The sequence below is a fragment of the Apteryx rowi genome, unplaced genomic scaffold (assembly GCF_003343035.1).
Source record: "Apteryx rowi isolate R43461 unplaced genomic scaffold, aptRow1 scaffold_345, whole genome shotgun sequence".
NCBI classification, from domain to species: domain Eukaryota; kingdom Metazoa; phylum Chordata; class Aves; order Apterygiformes; family Apterygidae; genus Apteryx; species Apteryx rowi.
In genome coordinates, this window is record NW_020449919.1 from 725456 (window position 1) to 744605 (window position 19150).

Below are 19150 nucleotides of genomic sequence, written 5' to 3' on the forward strand. Positions count from 1 at the left end.
ACCTACTCTGGTACTTGTAATCTGTTCACAGTAGCTCTAGGCAGTAGCAAAGGGGGTGCAGACAGTTCTAGAAGAGAGCTGTGGAAATAGGTTTTGATGAATTATTGGTTTCTGAATGTGAGTTGTTCAGAGTAACTATGTGAGTCCACTTCCACGAAACAGAGAACGATCTTTGTTGTCGCTACTCAGGCATTACAGTCCATTGAGAGACTTTGTTATGGAGTAAAAACCTATAAAGATTTAAACCATTAATTCTGATTTGCAATTAATAGCATTGATGTTCTTAAAATAATGTATTTTTGTTTTCCTAAATATATAGTTATGTATTTTCTTACTTCTACACCTAACTGTATTTCTATTTGGGAACTGTCTGATTATAGAACTTGCTGAGTTTCACAGGCAATGTTCATCTGTCCTGTTTTTTTTAATGATGGTAATTCAGGTGTCATCTCATTGCCTTAGTGTCTTAAAGTTCACCGTTTGGTTCCCTTGCAAATAGAGTTAATTCGGTGCTTTGCTGGCTTTGAACTAGAGGTAAAGAGAAGATAAGACTAAGGTGCTTGTAGTCTGAATATGACTTTAATGTATCTTACATGGGAATGAATATTTGTTTGTCTTTCAGTGCCTTAGTAAAGGCAAGAAATAAATTTTTCTTTACCCTAACTAGACACTGTGAAAAAGGCTGATGTTGTCTAGCTATAAAAAACCTTAATAAAGCTAACCCAGGAACTTGGAAAACAAGTTAATGCAGAACTGTGCTTGAAAGTCCCAAATAAGCATCAGTCAAAACAGGTTCACAGAGGAGGCATTTGATTCATTCAGCAGAAGTACGAGGGACCTCTCTCTTCCCACCTGGGATTCTGGTTCTTTGAGACAGTCTGCTTTTTGCAAAAGAATAAAAGGAAAGGTAAAAGCTTGCCTTCAACTAGACAAGGCAAGTGAAGACAAAGCAAGAGCATGTGTTCAAAGGATAGAAAGATAAAATTATATGGGGGAACTGACACCTTGCACTGGTTTAGAATTGAAACATGGTTTAACCTCTTTGACATGCAGGCCGGGACAGACAGTGAGGATTTGGTCTTTTCCTGATATGAACACAGAATGTCAACTTCCTTTTTGTTTCTGTCTTATTTGTTGGGGACAAGTTCAGAGCTTCTGGTGGTGTTTGCAAAAGTGATTTCTTGAGAAGACTGTCAAAGAGGATAAGCCACCAAACCAGGTTACCACCAGCAGTGACAGAGTAACATTCATCGTGCCTTATGATGTAACATTTAGGTAAGGTCTTCTAGGAGCTTGGAGCCTAGATGATTTTTTTCCCCTGTGTTTCTCTCCCTTACCTCCTCACTACCATTTTTTCCTAAAAGTTTTCAACTGGCGCTGTTAAGGATTAGGGTTTTAGGCAGAGCTTTGTAAACCCCAGCTATACTGGACCACCTTGGCAAGAGTAAATGCCCTGCTTCTCTGCCCTGCCCTTGGCATGGGCTTCCTAGCACATTTGGCAGTAGACAGATTTCCCTGCAAAGCATTCATTGTGGGTCCTACTAGACTGCCTTTTCCAGCTTGAGAAACCAGTGTGTTTTGATGTAGCCTCACTTTATCAACTTCTTTCCACTCTAATTCTGCATAACAGTCATCCTACTCTCTCAGCCCAGTATCAGTTTCTCTGTTTAAAGATCTTCATGGACATTTTAAAGCCATACAGATGACTAACCTAAACCATGGCAAGAGCAAGGACAGCTAGATGCAAATTCTGCTTCAAGAAAAAGAACCCAAAAGCCCTAGTTATAGTCAGGTACTGTACAAAGTTCCCTAAAAGTTTGAAAACTAGTATATAAGAAAGAAACAATGGACAGATGCAGTCAGAACTCTATTGTTTGGTGTGATAGTGGTTGTTGAAAGGACCAGCAACCTAATAATCGTGATTCTTAGTAAGCATATCAGCAAAGGAGTGCTTTAATGAAGAACTTGAAGGAAGATAATCAAATAGATTTACAGAAGTTTGTGAAAAGATTGCACAAAGCATATGGAGGATTGTGCAATAGGTGAGTGGAAGCAAGAGTCAGTTTCAAATGAGATGGGTCAGTTAGGGAGCGGGTAGGACACCAAGGTATGTCTGTATTGTTGGGATGCAGCTGTCTATGCTGTTAAACTATACAAGCAGTCCTTGGTACACTCTTGCCCATGCTAAATAATACTCTCAAATACTTTACAGACACAGTTCTAGAGTAAGAATTTTCCATGGGCCATTCCCAAGAGGCAGTTGCACACAATCACCTGTTTTGGAGTCAGAGAGTTTAGTTTAGGGAGCAAAGACATGGGCCATTCTGTGCCAGTTGAATTCAGTGCCCAGTAATGTTCCTGAGCGTGTTAACTTTATTAGCAGATGTAGCCTGTGCGTTCTAAAAGTGAGAACTGTCTTACATTTGATATGCTCAAGAAAGCAGAGCCAGTGAAGGATACAAAGAGAAAAGTGGGATGATGAAAGCAACAAACTAGGAAAACAATCTTTACAGTAGCATTCAGGATGGATACCTGCAGGGCAAGTTTTCATTGGCCAGACCAGAGAAAAGGACAATGTAGTAGCCATGATCAAGCTGATGAGTCTGGGCAGCAGTGCTAGCTCTATTTTAAAGATGTCATATAGAAAGAATCTACACAACAGTGACAGCTTGAACTGAGGCCAAAAAGTTGTTTTAGTTAAACATGATACCTGCCTTGTAATCCTAACTGATGACGTCTCCAATGATCAAGAAGAGACGCAGTAGGAAGGTTTGTAAAGGAAAGCTTAAAGACTGTTATTTTGATGTGTTGAATTTCAGGTGACATAATCACCTGTGAAGAAATCAGAGCCACAAGATTTTAGCTGAGACAAATGGAGCCTAGTTTGGACTGATGAAGTATGTCTTAGTGTCACTTGTAGCTTACTCACTGTAGAGATGGTAAGTTGAATTATAACAAATTACTGGGAAGGTATAGAAAATGAGAGAATGGAGCTGAGAGTGGAGTTGTGTGGAGGAGAACCAAGGAAGGGTCATGAGGAGGGTTCAGTAATAGACATGCTGAAGATGTGAAAAGTGAAGAAGGAGTAAAACCCAGGGAGGACATTGCCACAGTAGGAAAAAGAAGACAATGTCAAGAGAAAGGAGCATGTCAGTGGTAGCTGAGAGGTTAATGTGGAAGAGAATAAAGAATCAGTTTTGAAAGCTAAGCAAAGAAGACTTAATGTAAAGGAAAAAATCAATTGTATTTTATATTAGATTTTTACCTTTGTTTTCAATGTCCATTAAAGGCATTCATTTAGCAGCATAAATGAAACTCTTTCAAAGCTGAATTTCTTATTATGATTATGTAAATGTTGCAAGTTGATTAAGTCTTTGTAGTTATGTTTTGGCTCATAGCAACATCTTTATCAGCAGCATAATTCATACTGTAGCAGTTATCATGACACTAGAGAGAAATATCAATTTATTTCTTAGAGCTAGTTGGCTTCACTACATAGTTGAAAAATCATTGGCATCTAGTCAAACCATGCTCACACAAAATACACCACACTAATAAACTAAGGTCTGATATGAGCTGTATTGCTTTTAAAGTTAAATAAATGCATATCTAACCTATATCATTATTTTAAAGCTATATGTAATAATGTAAGTACTAGAACAGTTAAATTCAGTAGGTTGTTTTGTTCATCAGGTACATGGGTGCAGCTCTCATAGAATTTGTTTTTTTGTACAGGCAAAACTGGTTTCTTTTCATCATATTTTTACTCTCATGAATTTCAAGAAGGAAAGTGTATAGTGTAAGCATTATCACTAATGAATATGTTTTCAGAAAGATCAGACAGAAGATAGTTTGAATGTAACCCCAATAAAAAGATATAATTACAAAGAATAGGAAATTTTGTATCTAATTTGTTGAGAGTATGAAGAAGCAAAACACCTGAATTTTTATTTTAAATTTCGGTTTCAGGTTTATAAAAGGCATAGACATGGTATCAAAGGCAAACTTTTTTTTTTTTTTTTGATTTGAGACTTCCATAGTTGTACTTGTCTCTTATTTATTTGTATCGTGCATACAATTAGTAAGACCTGATTGCAAGACATGCAGCGATGGCAGATTCACCACCAGGTTCTAATCCATTCTGGCCCTTCTGTGCAAATGTTAGCACAAGTGGCAGGAGTGGGAACAGCAGAGTGATGGATGGCAGTTAGGGAAGCAGGATTAGTGGTGAGGTGGAAAAGAGAGGCCAGGACAAGAAAATGCATCCCTCTGAAATGCTCCCTTTTGTCAACAGTGAGCAAGAACCACTGTCTCCAAAAAGCCTTGTTTGAGCTTCCTGAAGAAGAGGAAGAGTGGTAGGGCCTTATCTACTGATACTAAGAAAGAAAAATGCATAGTGCTGGCTGACAGTGGCTTCTGAAATTTGATTCTAGTTTTGTCACTAATGCCAGCTTGCTTCATCCTTCCTATTTTAAGACTGCACAGAAAACCCTCAGCAGCAGCAGCAGCAGCAAAGTAGATGTTGCAGTGCATGAAAATTTGTTTTCAAGAAAAACAGAAAAAAAGTGTGAACTCCAGCAGTCAGACATCTGCCTTAGTATTATAATGGATTATAATGCTTGCAATGGCTTAAAATACAGAGATGCAGGGCCCCTGACTTCTTGACTGTTTAACAGACCAGTGTTGTTCCCCACTTCACCTCTCTTATCCATGGGGAAGGGAGTATGAATTGTGCCTATAAACTGATAAGAATTTCCCTTAACAATAAGACATGGGGGTTGAAAACAAATATTGTGTGATCTCTACAATAGCCTTTCACATAGTAAAACTTCAGGCTATTTTTCCTCAAGAATAGAGCTTTTAGATTATTTTACTAATATTGGCTAATGTACATCTGTGAACAGTCTCTCGTAAGTCCAAGATGGCGATTATACCTTCTCATGACAGTCACAAAAGGTAGCTGGATGTAAATGAAAAGGAGGCCTAAAGAACGACAAGATTCACACTTTGTTAAAATGTAGGTTGAGTTCTTTGAAGATATCCATTCAGGTATCTTGTATGATCTTCTATCAGGATTGTATCTCCATTCCCGTTTGTTTGACATTACCTGTTTTGAATAGGACAACGGCTCATTGTTGCTGTCAGTCACGTTTCCAGCTAAATATTCATCCGGTCCTTTGTGGCTGCCGTTTGTATCAGGAGACCAGACCGGCTTCCCCGGGCTGCTCTGCCATTTGCCAACATATCACTGTTGCACTTGTACAATTTCTGGTGAGACAAGCTCAGACCTGGCTGCTTTTCTCTCCATCACAGAGAAAAGAAACGTCTCTGGTGCCTACTCTGTGGAGAAAGTTGATTCATGTGTAAATGATCAGTTGGCCTTTGTTTGCTTGGCCTGGGGAGAGTACACATGCAGATAAAAGGCTCACCGGGTCAGGGCTTCCTACATGCCAGTTTCTCCAGTGGCCGCGGTGACAGTGGTAGAATGGTTGTCACAGATTATCAGACAGGCTGTGATGTCTTATCATTATTTACTCACAGTTTAGTGCAGAAAATAAATTTCAACAGGCAGGAGGCTTTTATAACGTTTGAGCAAAGTGTTCATCATAGCTGGGTGGTGTTATTATCATCAGCCTTCAGTATGAGGCTTTTTAAACATCTGTATAGATAGCTTTGATGACTGTACTCATGTCTTTATACAGAAATGCTTTGCTTTAAATACTTGTTATATGCAGACTGAGAACATGCTTCAGCCTACCCAGCCCTCAGCAAAGTAGATATTATCTGAGTACCAGGAAATCACTTCTAAGATCTTATACTTAAAAAAAAATGGTAGAGGGATGGTTGTATCAGTTTTGCACTGAAACAATTTTAGAGATTGATTTTTGTGTGCTTACAATTCCCAGACACAGTATTAAGCAGCTCTCAAATTCTTCAGACACCCCATGTTGTGTCTTATTTAATAATGTAGTTATAATATATTTGTCTATTTTACAATGTATTTGTATTGGCATATAAAGTGTGCAGCAGCTGGGAACTATGTGGGGGTGGCAGAAAGCTATTTGATCTACAAAATCAGTTATCTGTCACTCAGTTGCCTTTCACTGAAACATAGTAAAGAATCATTATGGGCTTATTAGCAGTGCTGATGTAAATGCATTTTATATGCCATTTTCAGATCAACAGTTATCCACACAAAAGTAAAGTTGTTAAGTACAACCTGCTTTGTTTAAGAAGGCAAATCATAAATCAGACAGGATATTAAGCTTATGAAATGTAAATTCAAGACCTTGAGGGTTTGATCTATCAGGTCTACTTCAGTTTAGACGTAGGGGGCTCTCCTTCCATTGAATAACCAATAGACAAGGTTATCTCTGCTAACTTATTGTTCTCATCTTAGCTGCTTTTGTAACAACATTATGGATGGGTTTTAAAAAGCCTTTGTAGAAAAAAGCAAGCTTTACAGTATATTTAAAAAACATGAAATTAAGTGGCTCAGACTGGATTAGGAGAGTGAGGGTATAACTTGTTGCATACCAGTTTTATATCTCCCATGAGAATTCTTTTCGTTTTTCATTGTTAGTAATGATATCACATTTCTTGTATATAATATTGATGCTATTGAAATCACTTAACAGCTTTATTTGCCAGAGAGAACCTGTCTAAAAAAAGAAAGTTGTTAATGCTAATATTTTGAAATTCACCTCACATCCCTTGTTACTCTTTCATTTAGTTATTTTAATTCCATTTTAAAAATTCCCACACTGTTTCAGAATCTAAGTTTTCTCTTGATCTTGTCAATGCAGTTTGAAGCAAGTGTCTTCGAAGCTACTAGTAAGTTCACTTTCTCTCTCCTTCTATGGAATAGCAAGAGCCTATGTGCCCCACATTGGGGATAAGAAGGAAATTTGGAATATGATCAAAAGGCAGTTCTTCAGAGTCTTGTTCTACCTTCTCCTACGTACTTTATCACTTCATTTTATCAGCAGGAATATATGATGTCTGAAACCAGACAGCAGAGAAGTTTATATTTGTATACTAATAAAAGTCTAATTGGTAACTGTGCTGTAGCAGGAGGAGGCTTGCCCACGTGGGACATGCCAGCTTTGGACCGGGGAAGCCCACTTCCGTAGCAGCACCTCTGATCAGTGCAATGGGACTTGTTCAGGAAACGCAAAAAGCAACACTGTGTGTCCTAGTGACATGCGTCTCAGAAAGAAAAGGTTTGGTAATTCATTCCAAATATTTCGCTGGCAGTACCAACACTCAGCTGGTAATAAAATGAGCTGCTATTGGGAAATGGCTGGTTATGACCAGGTGGGATTTCAGATGGTGCATTTAGGACTGTGAATTAGCAGGTAATGACAGCAGTGAGGTCTGCAGCTTGAATAAGTCTTGGTTTGATTGGATCGATAAAAGCTATGGTCTCACCTACAAGCCAACCTAACTGTACGGTACCCTTAATTCTAGTATGTTGTAGCCTTATCAGTATAAAACCACATTTTCTGAAATGTATCTTGATAAACCAATCTCAAAGGCACTCAGGAAAGTTAGTAATTTTTTTCCCCAGTAATATCAACCTGTTTGTATAGTAACAGAACTGAAATATTTGGCAATTCTGTATGTATACAAATATGCTCCGTGTGTATAAGTATGGAACACAGTACACAAATATACCATTTACTTAATATAAGCAACAACATTCTGTGGCAATTTTCCTAAGGATATATTTTATACATCTGTGAAGAGATATATCTATGATATAATTATATGACAAATAAAAATATTTGAAGGTAGTGAACAGATTTGTTTATATGCATAATCATTTACTTAACAGGATAGCTGAACTCAAATGCAGAATTCTTATTTACATTGTGCCATAAACATACATACATACAAGTACCAGTCATAAAAATAAACCTTTATTTCAGAGAACTTAGTCTAATGGTGTATGTGAGTACTGTGTGCTAAACTGCAACACAGCCTGAACACTGCAGTGCAATTAACTAGGTATGTGACTTCTTTCAGTGGGATCCTACATTGACTTTATTTTAAAAACAAAGTTAAGTCATGTCTCTGACATGAGGTTAAAATGGGCAGATTTTCAGGTGAGTCTGGCATATGTTTGTGCATGAAAATGTAAATGTAGTTGCACACCTGGTTTGTGTTCACAGACATTTTGATTTATGAGCACAAATAAATAAATGTTACAAATTATATATGCATTTAAACTGCATGACACTTAAAGATTTGCATGTCATTTGCGTTATATGTAAAATTTGAGCCCACCGAAACAGGGGGGAAAAACAAGCAAGAGAGGTCGTTGAGCTGAAGTGACTTTTGGCAACTTTCCCCATTAGGTAAGGAACCATTGCAAAGAGGAAAAATGTCTGTACACATTTTTGTGTTTGCAGTTATATATCATCAATTAATAGCAAACAACTTTTGTGTAGTTTAATATCTGAACTGAATTATTACTTCGAAGTAGCAATATTTCACATTCTTACAACTTAATAACTAATAAAACTTTCTTTGTGCCATTATTTAGTGAAGACACAAAAGCAACAGCAAAGCTAACTATACTGTCATAAAGTCAGCGTAACAGTAATTCTCATAGCTGCGCATCTCACTATTTTCTGGATTACTTTGCAAATAATAAATCAAATTCTTCCTCAAGCTGACATGCCAATAATTTCAAATTTGAGTAGCTTTATGTGAAGGATGTTGACACATTTCTACATGAAGTAATCTTTGATAGCTCAGCAGACTGACAACCTTAACACTTATAATGCCCCTTTGTAACAGTATGGCACCCTGAAAAAATGTTAAGCTACTTAAATGTATAAAACCGTAGGGATTCTGTTTGAGGTATGCCTCAGCAAGCTTGACTTTGGCCTGTTCCTTCTAAGAGAATCTGGAAGATGGAATAATTGTTTAGGAGTTTTGGTGCTTTTATTTTTAATTTAAGAAATGGAAATGGATAGGACAGAAAGGGAATTTCTGCATCATCCAGTTCCATGTCCTATAATTTCAAGCTTCCAGGTAATGAAGATAAGTCCTGTGGGATCCATAAAACATTTAATCCCCACACATCTTATACCAAAAAAAAGTCTTTCCAAACTGTTTTATAGACTTGATTCCTATAATACAAAAATCCCAAAGGTACAACTGGTGTGGTGCTGCTGGAAGATAGCAGGAGACAGGCATAGTCCCTCCAGCATCTTAGGTCTCTCCAGGAGCAAGGGGGTTGTCTGGTGAGCATGCTCACATGATTATAGAGTAGTGAACCATGCCATGTGTAAAGTAAGGCAAAAAACTAATAATTTTAAGTACTCTTATGTGATATGGAATATTTCTCTGTTGTAAGAGCTATGTGCAAGTGCCAGCTCTTCATCATTTTATATTGAAAGTTTGTCATAAATTCACAGCTTCAAATTCTTTGCAAAAGTGCCAGAGGAGAAGAGTTTTTATGCTGCCATTTGTGTTACAATTTATTTTATTTTCTTTAAAGGGGCTATGAGGGCACCAGTCATTGCCCAGTCTGGGTGGTATGTTGTAGTAAGACACTAGTAAACACAGCAACAAATAGTAGTTGGTAATATTCAAAAGTTATTGGCCATAAAACAGAGATACGAGCATGTCAAGTGTTTTCTTATCTGAATGATAATATGATGAATGAGCAGTATAATTGTCATAAATAGGTTACTATTGAGAATATGAATCTTTATATAGGTGATTGCTTGTTAGGGTAGATTAATAGTTTTATAATTTGCAGGACTTATTACATGTTTTATGTGAGTACGAGGTTCCCACTTTTGAAATTGAGCCCTTATGACTTGACTGGACTCAGCAGTTTTTCTGTATTTGAAATTGATCAACTAAATTGTTGTTTTGGGGGGTAATTGATGCCGTTTGCAGTGGAGTGGCCCGGGGCTCTGCTGCCCTGCCTTTGCATCTCATTCCAGAGAGTACTGGCATGTTAGCACAGAAATGTAGATGCTAATAGCTGAGGCAAGAAAAACAAAAAATAGACGGTTATCATTCCAAAGTTATTCATTATACGTCATGGCATTATGCATCATACAAAGTAAAAATTTAGATGCACTATTTTCTTTCCTGTCGGATTGTCATTAAAGTTACCATTGTTATGCTTATTCTGCCTTTGTATGATTTTTTCATATTAGTTTGTTTGTTTGTGTGGTGGGTTTTTTGTTTGGTGGGTTTTCTGTTTGGTTTTTGGTTTTTGTTTTTTTTAAACTGTTAACCAAACCTCAAATAATAAGTAACTGTTAACTAAAGATATGGTAGTGCACTTTAGGGACAAGTTTTCAGATGCATATGAATTGATTACAGAATAATAGTGCTTTTAGTGACCAGCCATTCTTAGCTGCAACAATGTATGAAATGTTCAGAGTTCTAACTGACTGACATTATCTGCTATTCTGTACAGTGGCAGACTATTGCCTAATCAGTTCAAGCTCATCCTAAAGCAAACAGTGACAAAATGCAAAATATTTTGTGTTTTATGCTTTTGTGCTTATACGTATGCTGTGTCTTTTGAGTTGAAATTTGTCTCATGCAGCAATTTCAGCACTTTCATGAGCCCCTAGATTTGTAGAATCATGGCTTATGCCTTCTCAAACAAGGCAAACGGGATTTCCATCTGAATTGCTATATTCGATCTGTAACAGATGCTGTTCAGCTCTTCTATTAGTTTACATACTAATGTTTTGGGAACTTCTGGTGGCCACCCAAGGAAAACATTATAACAAATCATTTATTTTGCCTTGACATGAGGTTTGTTTTGAACAAGTAGCAGGTTACTACGAAACAAAGCTAGCCACACCTAAATCTCTTCAAGAGGGGATCGTGTTGATGTGCCCAATATGATTATGGTATTTGTGGTCTCTCCAGATCACTGCAGGTCTTCATCTCCTGAGGGAATTAAAGAATGGAAACACAAAGAAAGTTGCTTCAGTTGCTTTTTTGTATACCTCATTAATTTATTTTTCCATCTCTTATTCTTTATGGTAATCACACCACCATGATGCAGCTCTAGCAGTCATATCCCCATACAGCCGTGCCAGGCTCTCAGATTGAAATGACAGTTGCTGTTAGTTAGACTAAGATAAGAATATGACTAGTAGTTTGGCAGATATGACTGACAGTTGTAGGTAACTTTGCTTTATTTAGACTAGGAAGGCTAGGAAGTTAGGTGACCTGGAAACTTCAGAGGTGAGAAAGTAAATGAACTGGGCCTTTCCACTGGCAAAGATCAGAGAACCAGCTTGATTGTGAGTGATTCAAATCATAAAAATTTTATATTATTAAGATGAAATGATATTATCATATCTGATTACAGATTACAATAATGAAAGAAGGGTTATGCATAAAGCTGGTGTTCTTTTGTCTTTGAATCTGTGCTTGTGCTGATATTCCCATCTACAGATGCTCCCAAATCCTCCTTGAAACTTAGGGAAATCAAGTAAGATTTTCTCTCCCAACAAGATTAATTCCCTATTGGTGTTCTTTTAAATAATCATTAGTTCTTACTTTAAATGCCTATTTCTTTTCTTCTTAATTTCATTCACTACCAATATAATTGCCAATATACATTTCATAGCATGTATTGTATGAGTTCTCTTTATCTGAGCTGTGTTACACTGTTCTTCATTTACTCATTATAACTGAAATTATTTTGTCTACTACTGTAAAAGCCAGGTCTGTTTAGGGCAGCTCTCTCCATTTCCATGTAATATCTAGAGCTCAGTGGAGGAGTCTGGTGGAAAAAGGAACACATGATCTTCAAGGGCAGCACAAAACTCTAAGCAATATGTACAAAAATTGTATCAGAACAGCTCCAATAAGCACCATCCCCCCAGGCAGCAAGTCTCCAACCATTAACACTAAGAGCAGTTCCCCATTTCTGAATTACATGGCCACAATCCCATTTCCCTTGCTCCATCTCCCYTGGTGCTTGCTTGGCAGCCTTTATCTCCTCCCTCCCAACAGCAGTAGAAGTCCCTGTGCTTTTGCCTTTGAGCTGGTTCAGAGCAGGCACTGACCTGGAGATGCTGCTGTGGAGCTCAGAAGATCTTTTTCTCTCATTCAATATGGTGATTTTTCACCTTTCARTCTGCTCTGCTTGAAGTAACTGCCTATGCCCAAAGCTAGCCTGGTGATCATGTAATTAAAACCTATATTGTAATCCAAATGAGAGGTCAATAGGGAGAATGTTCTGCTATTTACTAAACTGAGTGTCTAACTTTGCCCTTGAGTTTGCACTTCTAATATTCTCTCAATGTAGTTTTCTGTAATTATTCTTTTTATTATTTTTAACCAAGATAAAAGGAAAAAGAGAAATACTACCATGTGATACTATACTGATATCAGTCAGTTGCAGAGTTAGAAACTTTAGATCCAGAGCTTAGCTCTCAGATACTTGAACTTGAATTCATTATATGTCATGATGTACATCATACAATGGTGTACACATTATGATACATACATACAGTGTTTGATGTATACATACAGTAGTGTAAAGTAAGCTGATACTCTTAGTATTAGAGTAGTAGACTATCACCTTCTCTATGATCCAAAACTAGAGGAGAATGAAATGTCTTTTCTTCACCTACAAATCTGCTTCCCTGATGTTCTCATCCGTTTTGCGTGTGCGTGTGCGTGTGCGTGTGTGTGTGTGTGTGTGTAGTCTCTTTGCATAGTCAATCTCCTGTCTCAGTTTCCTCCGGCCCCCAAGACTAGTTCTCTTCTCTCTTTATTTCCATTAGGCTGCTTTTTCCTTCTTCCCTTACTTTGCCTGCAATCCAGCAGTGGAAATCGGAGCACAGGAGAGAGGGCGTCCCAGCTCTTAGTTCCTGTGCCTAATGCCACAATGGCCTGTGGCGTCTGGGAGCAGCCGTTGCAGAAGAGGTCTGGCCAGGCCCCTTCAGCCCTGGGCTGGAGTTTGCCCATTGCAAATAGCATCTCCAGAGGAATCTTTGACCAGTTTAGCTGCCAAATTCTGAGGAGTCTTTGCTAAGAATATGCAAATGAGACTTTTTCAAAGGTTTATAGCTGGGCAAAAGCTGGGTGATTTTTCATGGGAACTGCAAAAGGACAACAGGGACCATACCTTCCAAATTTCAAACAGTTGCTGGGAAGAATAGAGACGGAGGAGCTTCTCAGCAAAATTCTCGTAAGGCTTGCTTTCTCTTTTTTCTCCAACAGGGGCAAAACATGTTTTTCCTCAATCTTATTTCCTGAAGTAACTAAATCCTTTTAGTTGAAACATCATAATAATAATAATAATAATAATAATAATAATAATAATCAGCCTCAGGCTGAGACAGAGCATGGGAATTTTCATTTCAAATACTTAGCTTGGCAAAATTTATAAGCAACTGAAAACAATCTCTTATAATGTGAACTATTGAGTTCTCTAACTACAGAGGATCTACTTGCTGTCTACACAAAAGTCAGATAAGAATACCTCCATGACCCATTTGGGATACTTAACCAATTTAGTAAGTATCTGCTTTTCATATTTCAGAAATCCATATTAAGCAATGGGTGTCCTAAGGAAGTATTTGTTTCTACCACTTTTCAGGCCGTGCCAAAGCTCTTGTATCTATTTGATTAGTTAAGCATGTCTGTTACTGACTTATTTTATTTATTTATTTATTTACTGAAGCATTTTTGTTTTGAAGCTTAATTCAAATATTTGCACGCACACTAGAAATCCAGCTCAGTCAGCACAATAAAAGTTCAGCTTCTTGTTCCTTAGAGAGGCATTCTTAGCATCTTCTGGACAGAAAGTATGAAAATAAAAATAGTCAGGAATAAGATGGTTCTTCATTCAGATTAGTAAAAAAAAAAAAAATTCTGTCCCCCCACCCCCAGCACGTAGACTCATGAGGCAAATCCTGAAGTTCTTACTTAGTATCTGATTATATTCTGAAAGAAATCATGCCTATAGACAGGATACACTTCCATGACAGAGACTGTGCTCTGTTCTTCTGTCAGGAGCCAAGGTTTGTTTTCCCCACTTCTCCTCTTGTGAAAGAGTGTGAATATCTGTGCTATACAGATATGAAGGAGGACACAGTGGCCCCAACATGAGAGCTCTGTATTCTGGTTTCTAGCAACTTCAGAAGACATGACCCTGATGAACAGAGTTTCTTTGCTGTTTTCCTGACTGCAGCTGCTTTCATGGTCCTTCTTAAATGAAGGCTTTTTCGGCATGGAAGCAAGTTCCATGGAAATGTAATACAGCTTTATTTTTGCCGTAGTGTGTCAACTCTTTGCAGGGCAAAGAAGTATATCTCATCCGCCCAGACCAGTTCTTCTCAGTCCTTCCGTCCCCTGCCTGGCAGCCATCTTCTCCTTTGCAGGTGCCCAGAGATGCAGACCAGAGAATGGGGCAAGGTTTCCCAAGCTGGCTGGCAGGAGCTGACTTTTCCTACTGCACGGAGACATCTGTATTCAGAGCAAATCCTGTCTCTGAAAGGAACTATCCCCTTGGTTTGCATTCCTTCCTAACTCAGGTGCAATTCCACAGGTTTCCAGTATGTTTGAATTTGGACATGGAAAAACAACACTGAAACACGTGAAATCTGGAACATTGTGCTGTAAAGCTCTGTGAGTTTCCTGGGGAAAGTACCAATCATATAGTGCAGCCTTAGATTACAAATGCAAACTGTTTGTGTCATTTCGGTACTAGAGCTGAAAAACATGTCAAAACAGATGGGTATGTTGTTGACTGAAAGTTCTTTGCTTTTTAGTCAGTCATAGATTCTTTTTTTTTTCACAACAGACTGAAAAAATGTTTTCTTAATTTAATATAGGAATATATTGTGTTTATAATGTTTCATTTATCCCTAGACTAAGGGAGAATGTACTGTACATATTCCAGCCACAGTGCAAGTTTTCCTTAACTGCCTGTAYATGAGCTCCCCTCTAACTTCCCTCTACAGGAGATTTAGTTTTCATATTAGCTCATTGCAGGATCTCTTATGAGCAGTGACTGTCAAACTGTGCTTGTCTGCACATTTGTGCATGCTGATATTGTTCTCATTTAGACCAACTTCAGTTCCCACCTCAATCTTGTTTTTCCCCATGCCATTTTTTCCTAATATATCAACAGTTGTTTTAAACTTATTTTGAATAAACAACTTACAGTGGTTTAGACAAACCAAGCCAGATTGAAGCAATAAGTATTAGAAGATATGCACAGGGCACAAACAAAAGAATTCCCCAAATGTATTTAAGCGGTTTTCTTCCTGCTTTTTTTAATATAATATTTGTGGGCCAACTGTGGCAATAACTGATAATTTTAATACAAGATGATATAATTCTGGTTCAGCGATTCTTTAGAGAGAAATTACCCTGACAACGTCTTTTCGTTTTGTTCTAATTTTATAAAAAACTTGATATTCTAGATGTAGGAAAAGAAAATAATTTGAATCACCAAGTTTTGAAACTCATTTAAATATTTCATCTTCCTTCCACTTCCAAATATACTTTCCTGGCAGGTTCTTGCTTTTCCTTCTTCAGCTCTCGAGGTTTACCATCTTCTAGCTGAGAGAGACTAAACTAAAGTTTTCTTGAGAACCTGCTAAATGTTTGGCAAAAGATCTCTACCATGACATGAAGGATCTTGCTCGATTTTTCTTGGAGCTCAGCACTCTGACTTAGCAGCGCTACAAATGCACACACTGATTCTGTCAGAAGACTCCGCGTGGAAAGATCAATTTTTAGATCAGGACTGTATTTTGAAATGTAAACTGGATTTGGAAATGCACCAAGGTCATTAAGCTTCATTATTTTCTCTCTTTTCCTTTTTTCTCTCCTCTGCCTTGTAGTTGTTTCTTCAACATTGAAATGCCTGTGTTGGCTTGAAGATAGGTTTTTGGAGGGTGATGGTGTTTATTAAAAAAAAAAAAAACTAATACGTAATAGTGAATCAGTCCCCATTTTGCAATAAATATGATCTGCCAAATGGAATTTATTTAAATAATGAAATGGTTAAATGCTGCTCTTTTCAGCTCTGCAATTGGATGATTAAGAGCAGATTAGCAGAAAAAACTTGATTTTGGGGGCTGCATTCTGGCATTTTGTGCTATTCCTGTGGTATACAAGGCAGGAAATGATCGGTGCTTCCTTCTGGAGGAATCCGTGTTCATCCCTCACCGTGGACCATGCCTGATTCGGCTGAGCTGTCTCCAGCTGCAGCTCAGAAATGGGGCCCTTGGTGATCATGCTTGTAAACACAGAGTGAGAGTTTCCCACTTTTGAGGCTTTTTTTTCTCTCTCTCTCTCTTTCCATCATGAACTTAATATTTCTCTTCACTTTTGTCCCAGACTTTTGAGTTCTTTATTCTGCTAGTGATAGACTCACCTCCCACACACACACACTCATGCATCTGACTCAGAGGAACAAAGAAATTTTAGGCTGGAACTTGGCAGCGGTCACTGTATCCCTAAACATAAAGTACCTTCTCATTTTGTCTAAGTTATGACTGTGCTTGGCTTCATCCTGTCTGTTCTGTACCTCACTTTGCTGTGCTGTCAGTCTTTACTGTCTCTCCCTCATGATACCTTTCTTTAACTCATCACTACTTCGATGGCTCAGTGAGGCCTCCCCTTCCCAAAATGAATTGCGGATACTGAGGCTGTGATTGATTTGCTTGTCTTGGTAATATTATTCACTATACTGATTCAGAAGTAAGAAATGAGGAAAACCCACCGGAGAAAAGTATTGAACATTTCTAAACATATCAACCATTTTCTGTAGCAGAGAGAAGGGATAAGTGGGGATTAAAATGCAGCCTTATGGTCATTAATCTCAAATGCTGCCTCTAATGACATCTTTGAGGTTAAGTAATAGGAACTGTGATATTATTCAGCTTAGTTAGATTTAGTGTAATTCACGTCTGCAGAGCTTTTTTGAATTAGTGCTTAGTCTTAAATTGCTGGTTTCTATGATATGGTAACTTCAGAATATCACATATTAAGTCTTGATATGTTATGAATTAGGGTGTAGAAGTCTGAAATCCATGAGACACATGCCAAAAAATACAAGTTCCGGAGTAGTTCTAAAGCAAATATGCAATTAATTTAGTTTGCAACATTAAACAGCTGGGATGGCATCCTTACAAAAAATTCTTTCCCACCCTTTATTTACTGTTCCAACCTAGATGTTGGAAATGGCCACTGGAGACAGGCTCTTTTGCAAAGCTATGTTCATGAGCTTCAGTGTTTGCCCAGCACAACTGATTCTTGCCTCGCACTTCACCTCATTGGGCTGTAATAGGTGCAGACCTGTATTGATTACTGTGACTTACAGGAGAGAAAAATCTTTGCACTTCAGATTGGACATAAATTATAAATAGCATCTCTAAAGGCTGTGAGGTACAGAAATGGCATTCTTCTGAGACAGCCACATGTAAAGCTGTTGTTGTAGAGGTTATTAACTTTATGATTGCAGCGCAGGTGTACTTGACCCACAACAATGATCATTGTCCATAAAATCTTGCAGTCTGGGCTCAATCACCTGCTTTTTTCAAGAACGTTCATTAGCAATGGCCAGCAAAGGTCACACTAATAAAAGAAGGTTAACACTCACTATATCAGTGTAAATTCACTGGTGAAACAGCATTATCTTCTTTCCATCTTTCTCACTAATATAGCCATGCAGACTTCTGTAAGTAGGTCACATAGGTCTTAGGTATACAATGTGTATGTGTGTTTGTAAATATGTGTTTGTGTACATATATACACAGCAGCTAATGAAACACAAATGAGAAAAATGTATCCAATATGGGTCAGCCATAAGTGACTTATTGCAAGTGCAATAACTCAAATTTTAATTTTTGATCAATTTTTTTCCAGATATTTCTTGTACTTACTTGATAGAATTAAAATTTTATCAAAATGAACAGAGAACCTTCCAGTGACTCCCAAAATCTGAATTTTTAATTCCGTTTGTCACGTACTGCTTGTATTCTGTGGGCCTAGCTCTGTTGTCCTAGGCATTGCACAAACACAAATATTTCCTTTCCCTGAAATCACCAGAAAGTGTACTAAATTGCTCATGAAACCATCAGTCTTACTAGAATGCCTATTCATTTCTTTTACCATTCAGGGTAGGGCTGTCATATTTCCATGGATGTGTCCTCCTTCACAGCTACAGCTGAATGGTAAGCGCAGCCTGTGACCAGGTTTTTGAAATACTGGCCGAAACTAGATCTGGGACTTTCTTCTGTTAAGAAAAAAAAAATGTGGTGAAGGAAGAGGAGCTCAGTCAAATACTACCAGCAACTGGAAGAAGGCAGAAGGTGTTGGCAAGGCAATGAAGAGACAAGGTGTCAGGGCATGCAGAACTGGATAAACTGAGTATCAGTGAGGTAGAGAGGGTGAGATGGGTTTGAAGCATATCAGGAAAAGGGAGGAATCCAGGAGTGTGAGGTCAGGAGAACTGGGCTAGGTTGGTTGTTCAGGTGGAGCAGGATTTAAGGCCCAGGTGGTGGGCAAGGGTTCAGAAAAAGCTGCAAGATGAAAAAGTTTTGGCGGGAGGATTTCAAAAGTACATGCCTTGGACCGAAGAAAATTTGGCAAGGAGTGGGAAGGTATTTGGGGAAAATTAAGTGAGGAGCCTTGGGGAGGAGTGAAGAGGACGTTTGTCCCTCTGAGGCTTACATACCTATTCAGCCTTGCAGGGGGGCCTCTCTGTCTGCTTCAGACACATGAAAATATTTGCCCTGTCAGGCCTGAGGTGTTTTTGAGCATATACAGAAGTGATCCTGCAATAAGGCGTGTGTGGAGCTTTAAGGTCAGAACCTGAGGTGTTGGAGGAGTTCAGACACCTCGGGGGTTAGTTAGCAGCTGAATCAGGATTTGCAGGATCATTTGGATTTAGGCTGTTAAATTTCACCTACCTTGATTTAAAGTAATAAGTCCTTTCTGACACCTGGTTTTAGACTGCTTTAGGCGCCTGGAACAGGTGTCCACCAGGAACGGGAAAAACAGTGGATAGCCCTGTCTCAGCCCTTCCCTTTCCTTCCCCTCACTTGGCCTATTCCTACCATACTGCAGTTGCAGCCAGTGAGAGGGGAGGACCAGATGGAGAAAAGTTTCATTCAGCTCTCCCTCA

General features: G+C 38.3%; 1 protein-coding gene across 7 annotated transcripts in view; it reads left to right on the plus strand.

Annotated features, from left to right (window-relative positions):
- The window catches only part of FAM172A (family with sequence similarity 172 member A), a 302076-nt gene that overhangs the window by 237126 nt on the left and 45800 nt on the right, over positions 1-19150 (plus strand). Inside the window, exon 11 of one of the 7 annotated variants that reach the window (XM_026072624.1) lies at positions 7072-7148. The exons of 5 other annotated variants lie outside the window; for them this stretch is intronic. In XM_026072624.1, coding sequence (XP_025928409.1) covers positions 7072-7133 — 62 coding nt within the window. In that variant the 3' untranslated portion in view covers positions 7134-7148. Of the gene's footprint in view, positions 1-7071; positions 7149-19150 lie in introns of those variants that run through there. One more of the 7 variants, XM_026072625.1, reaches the window with a different exon arrangement.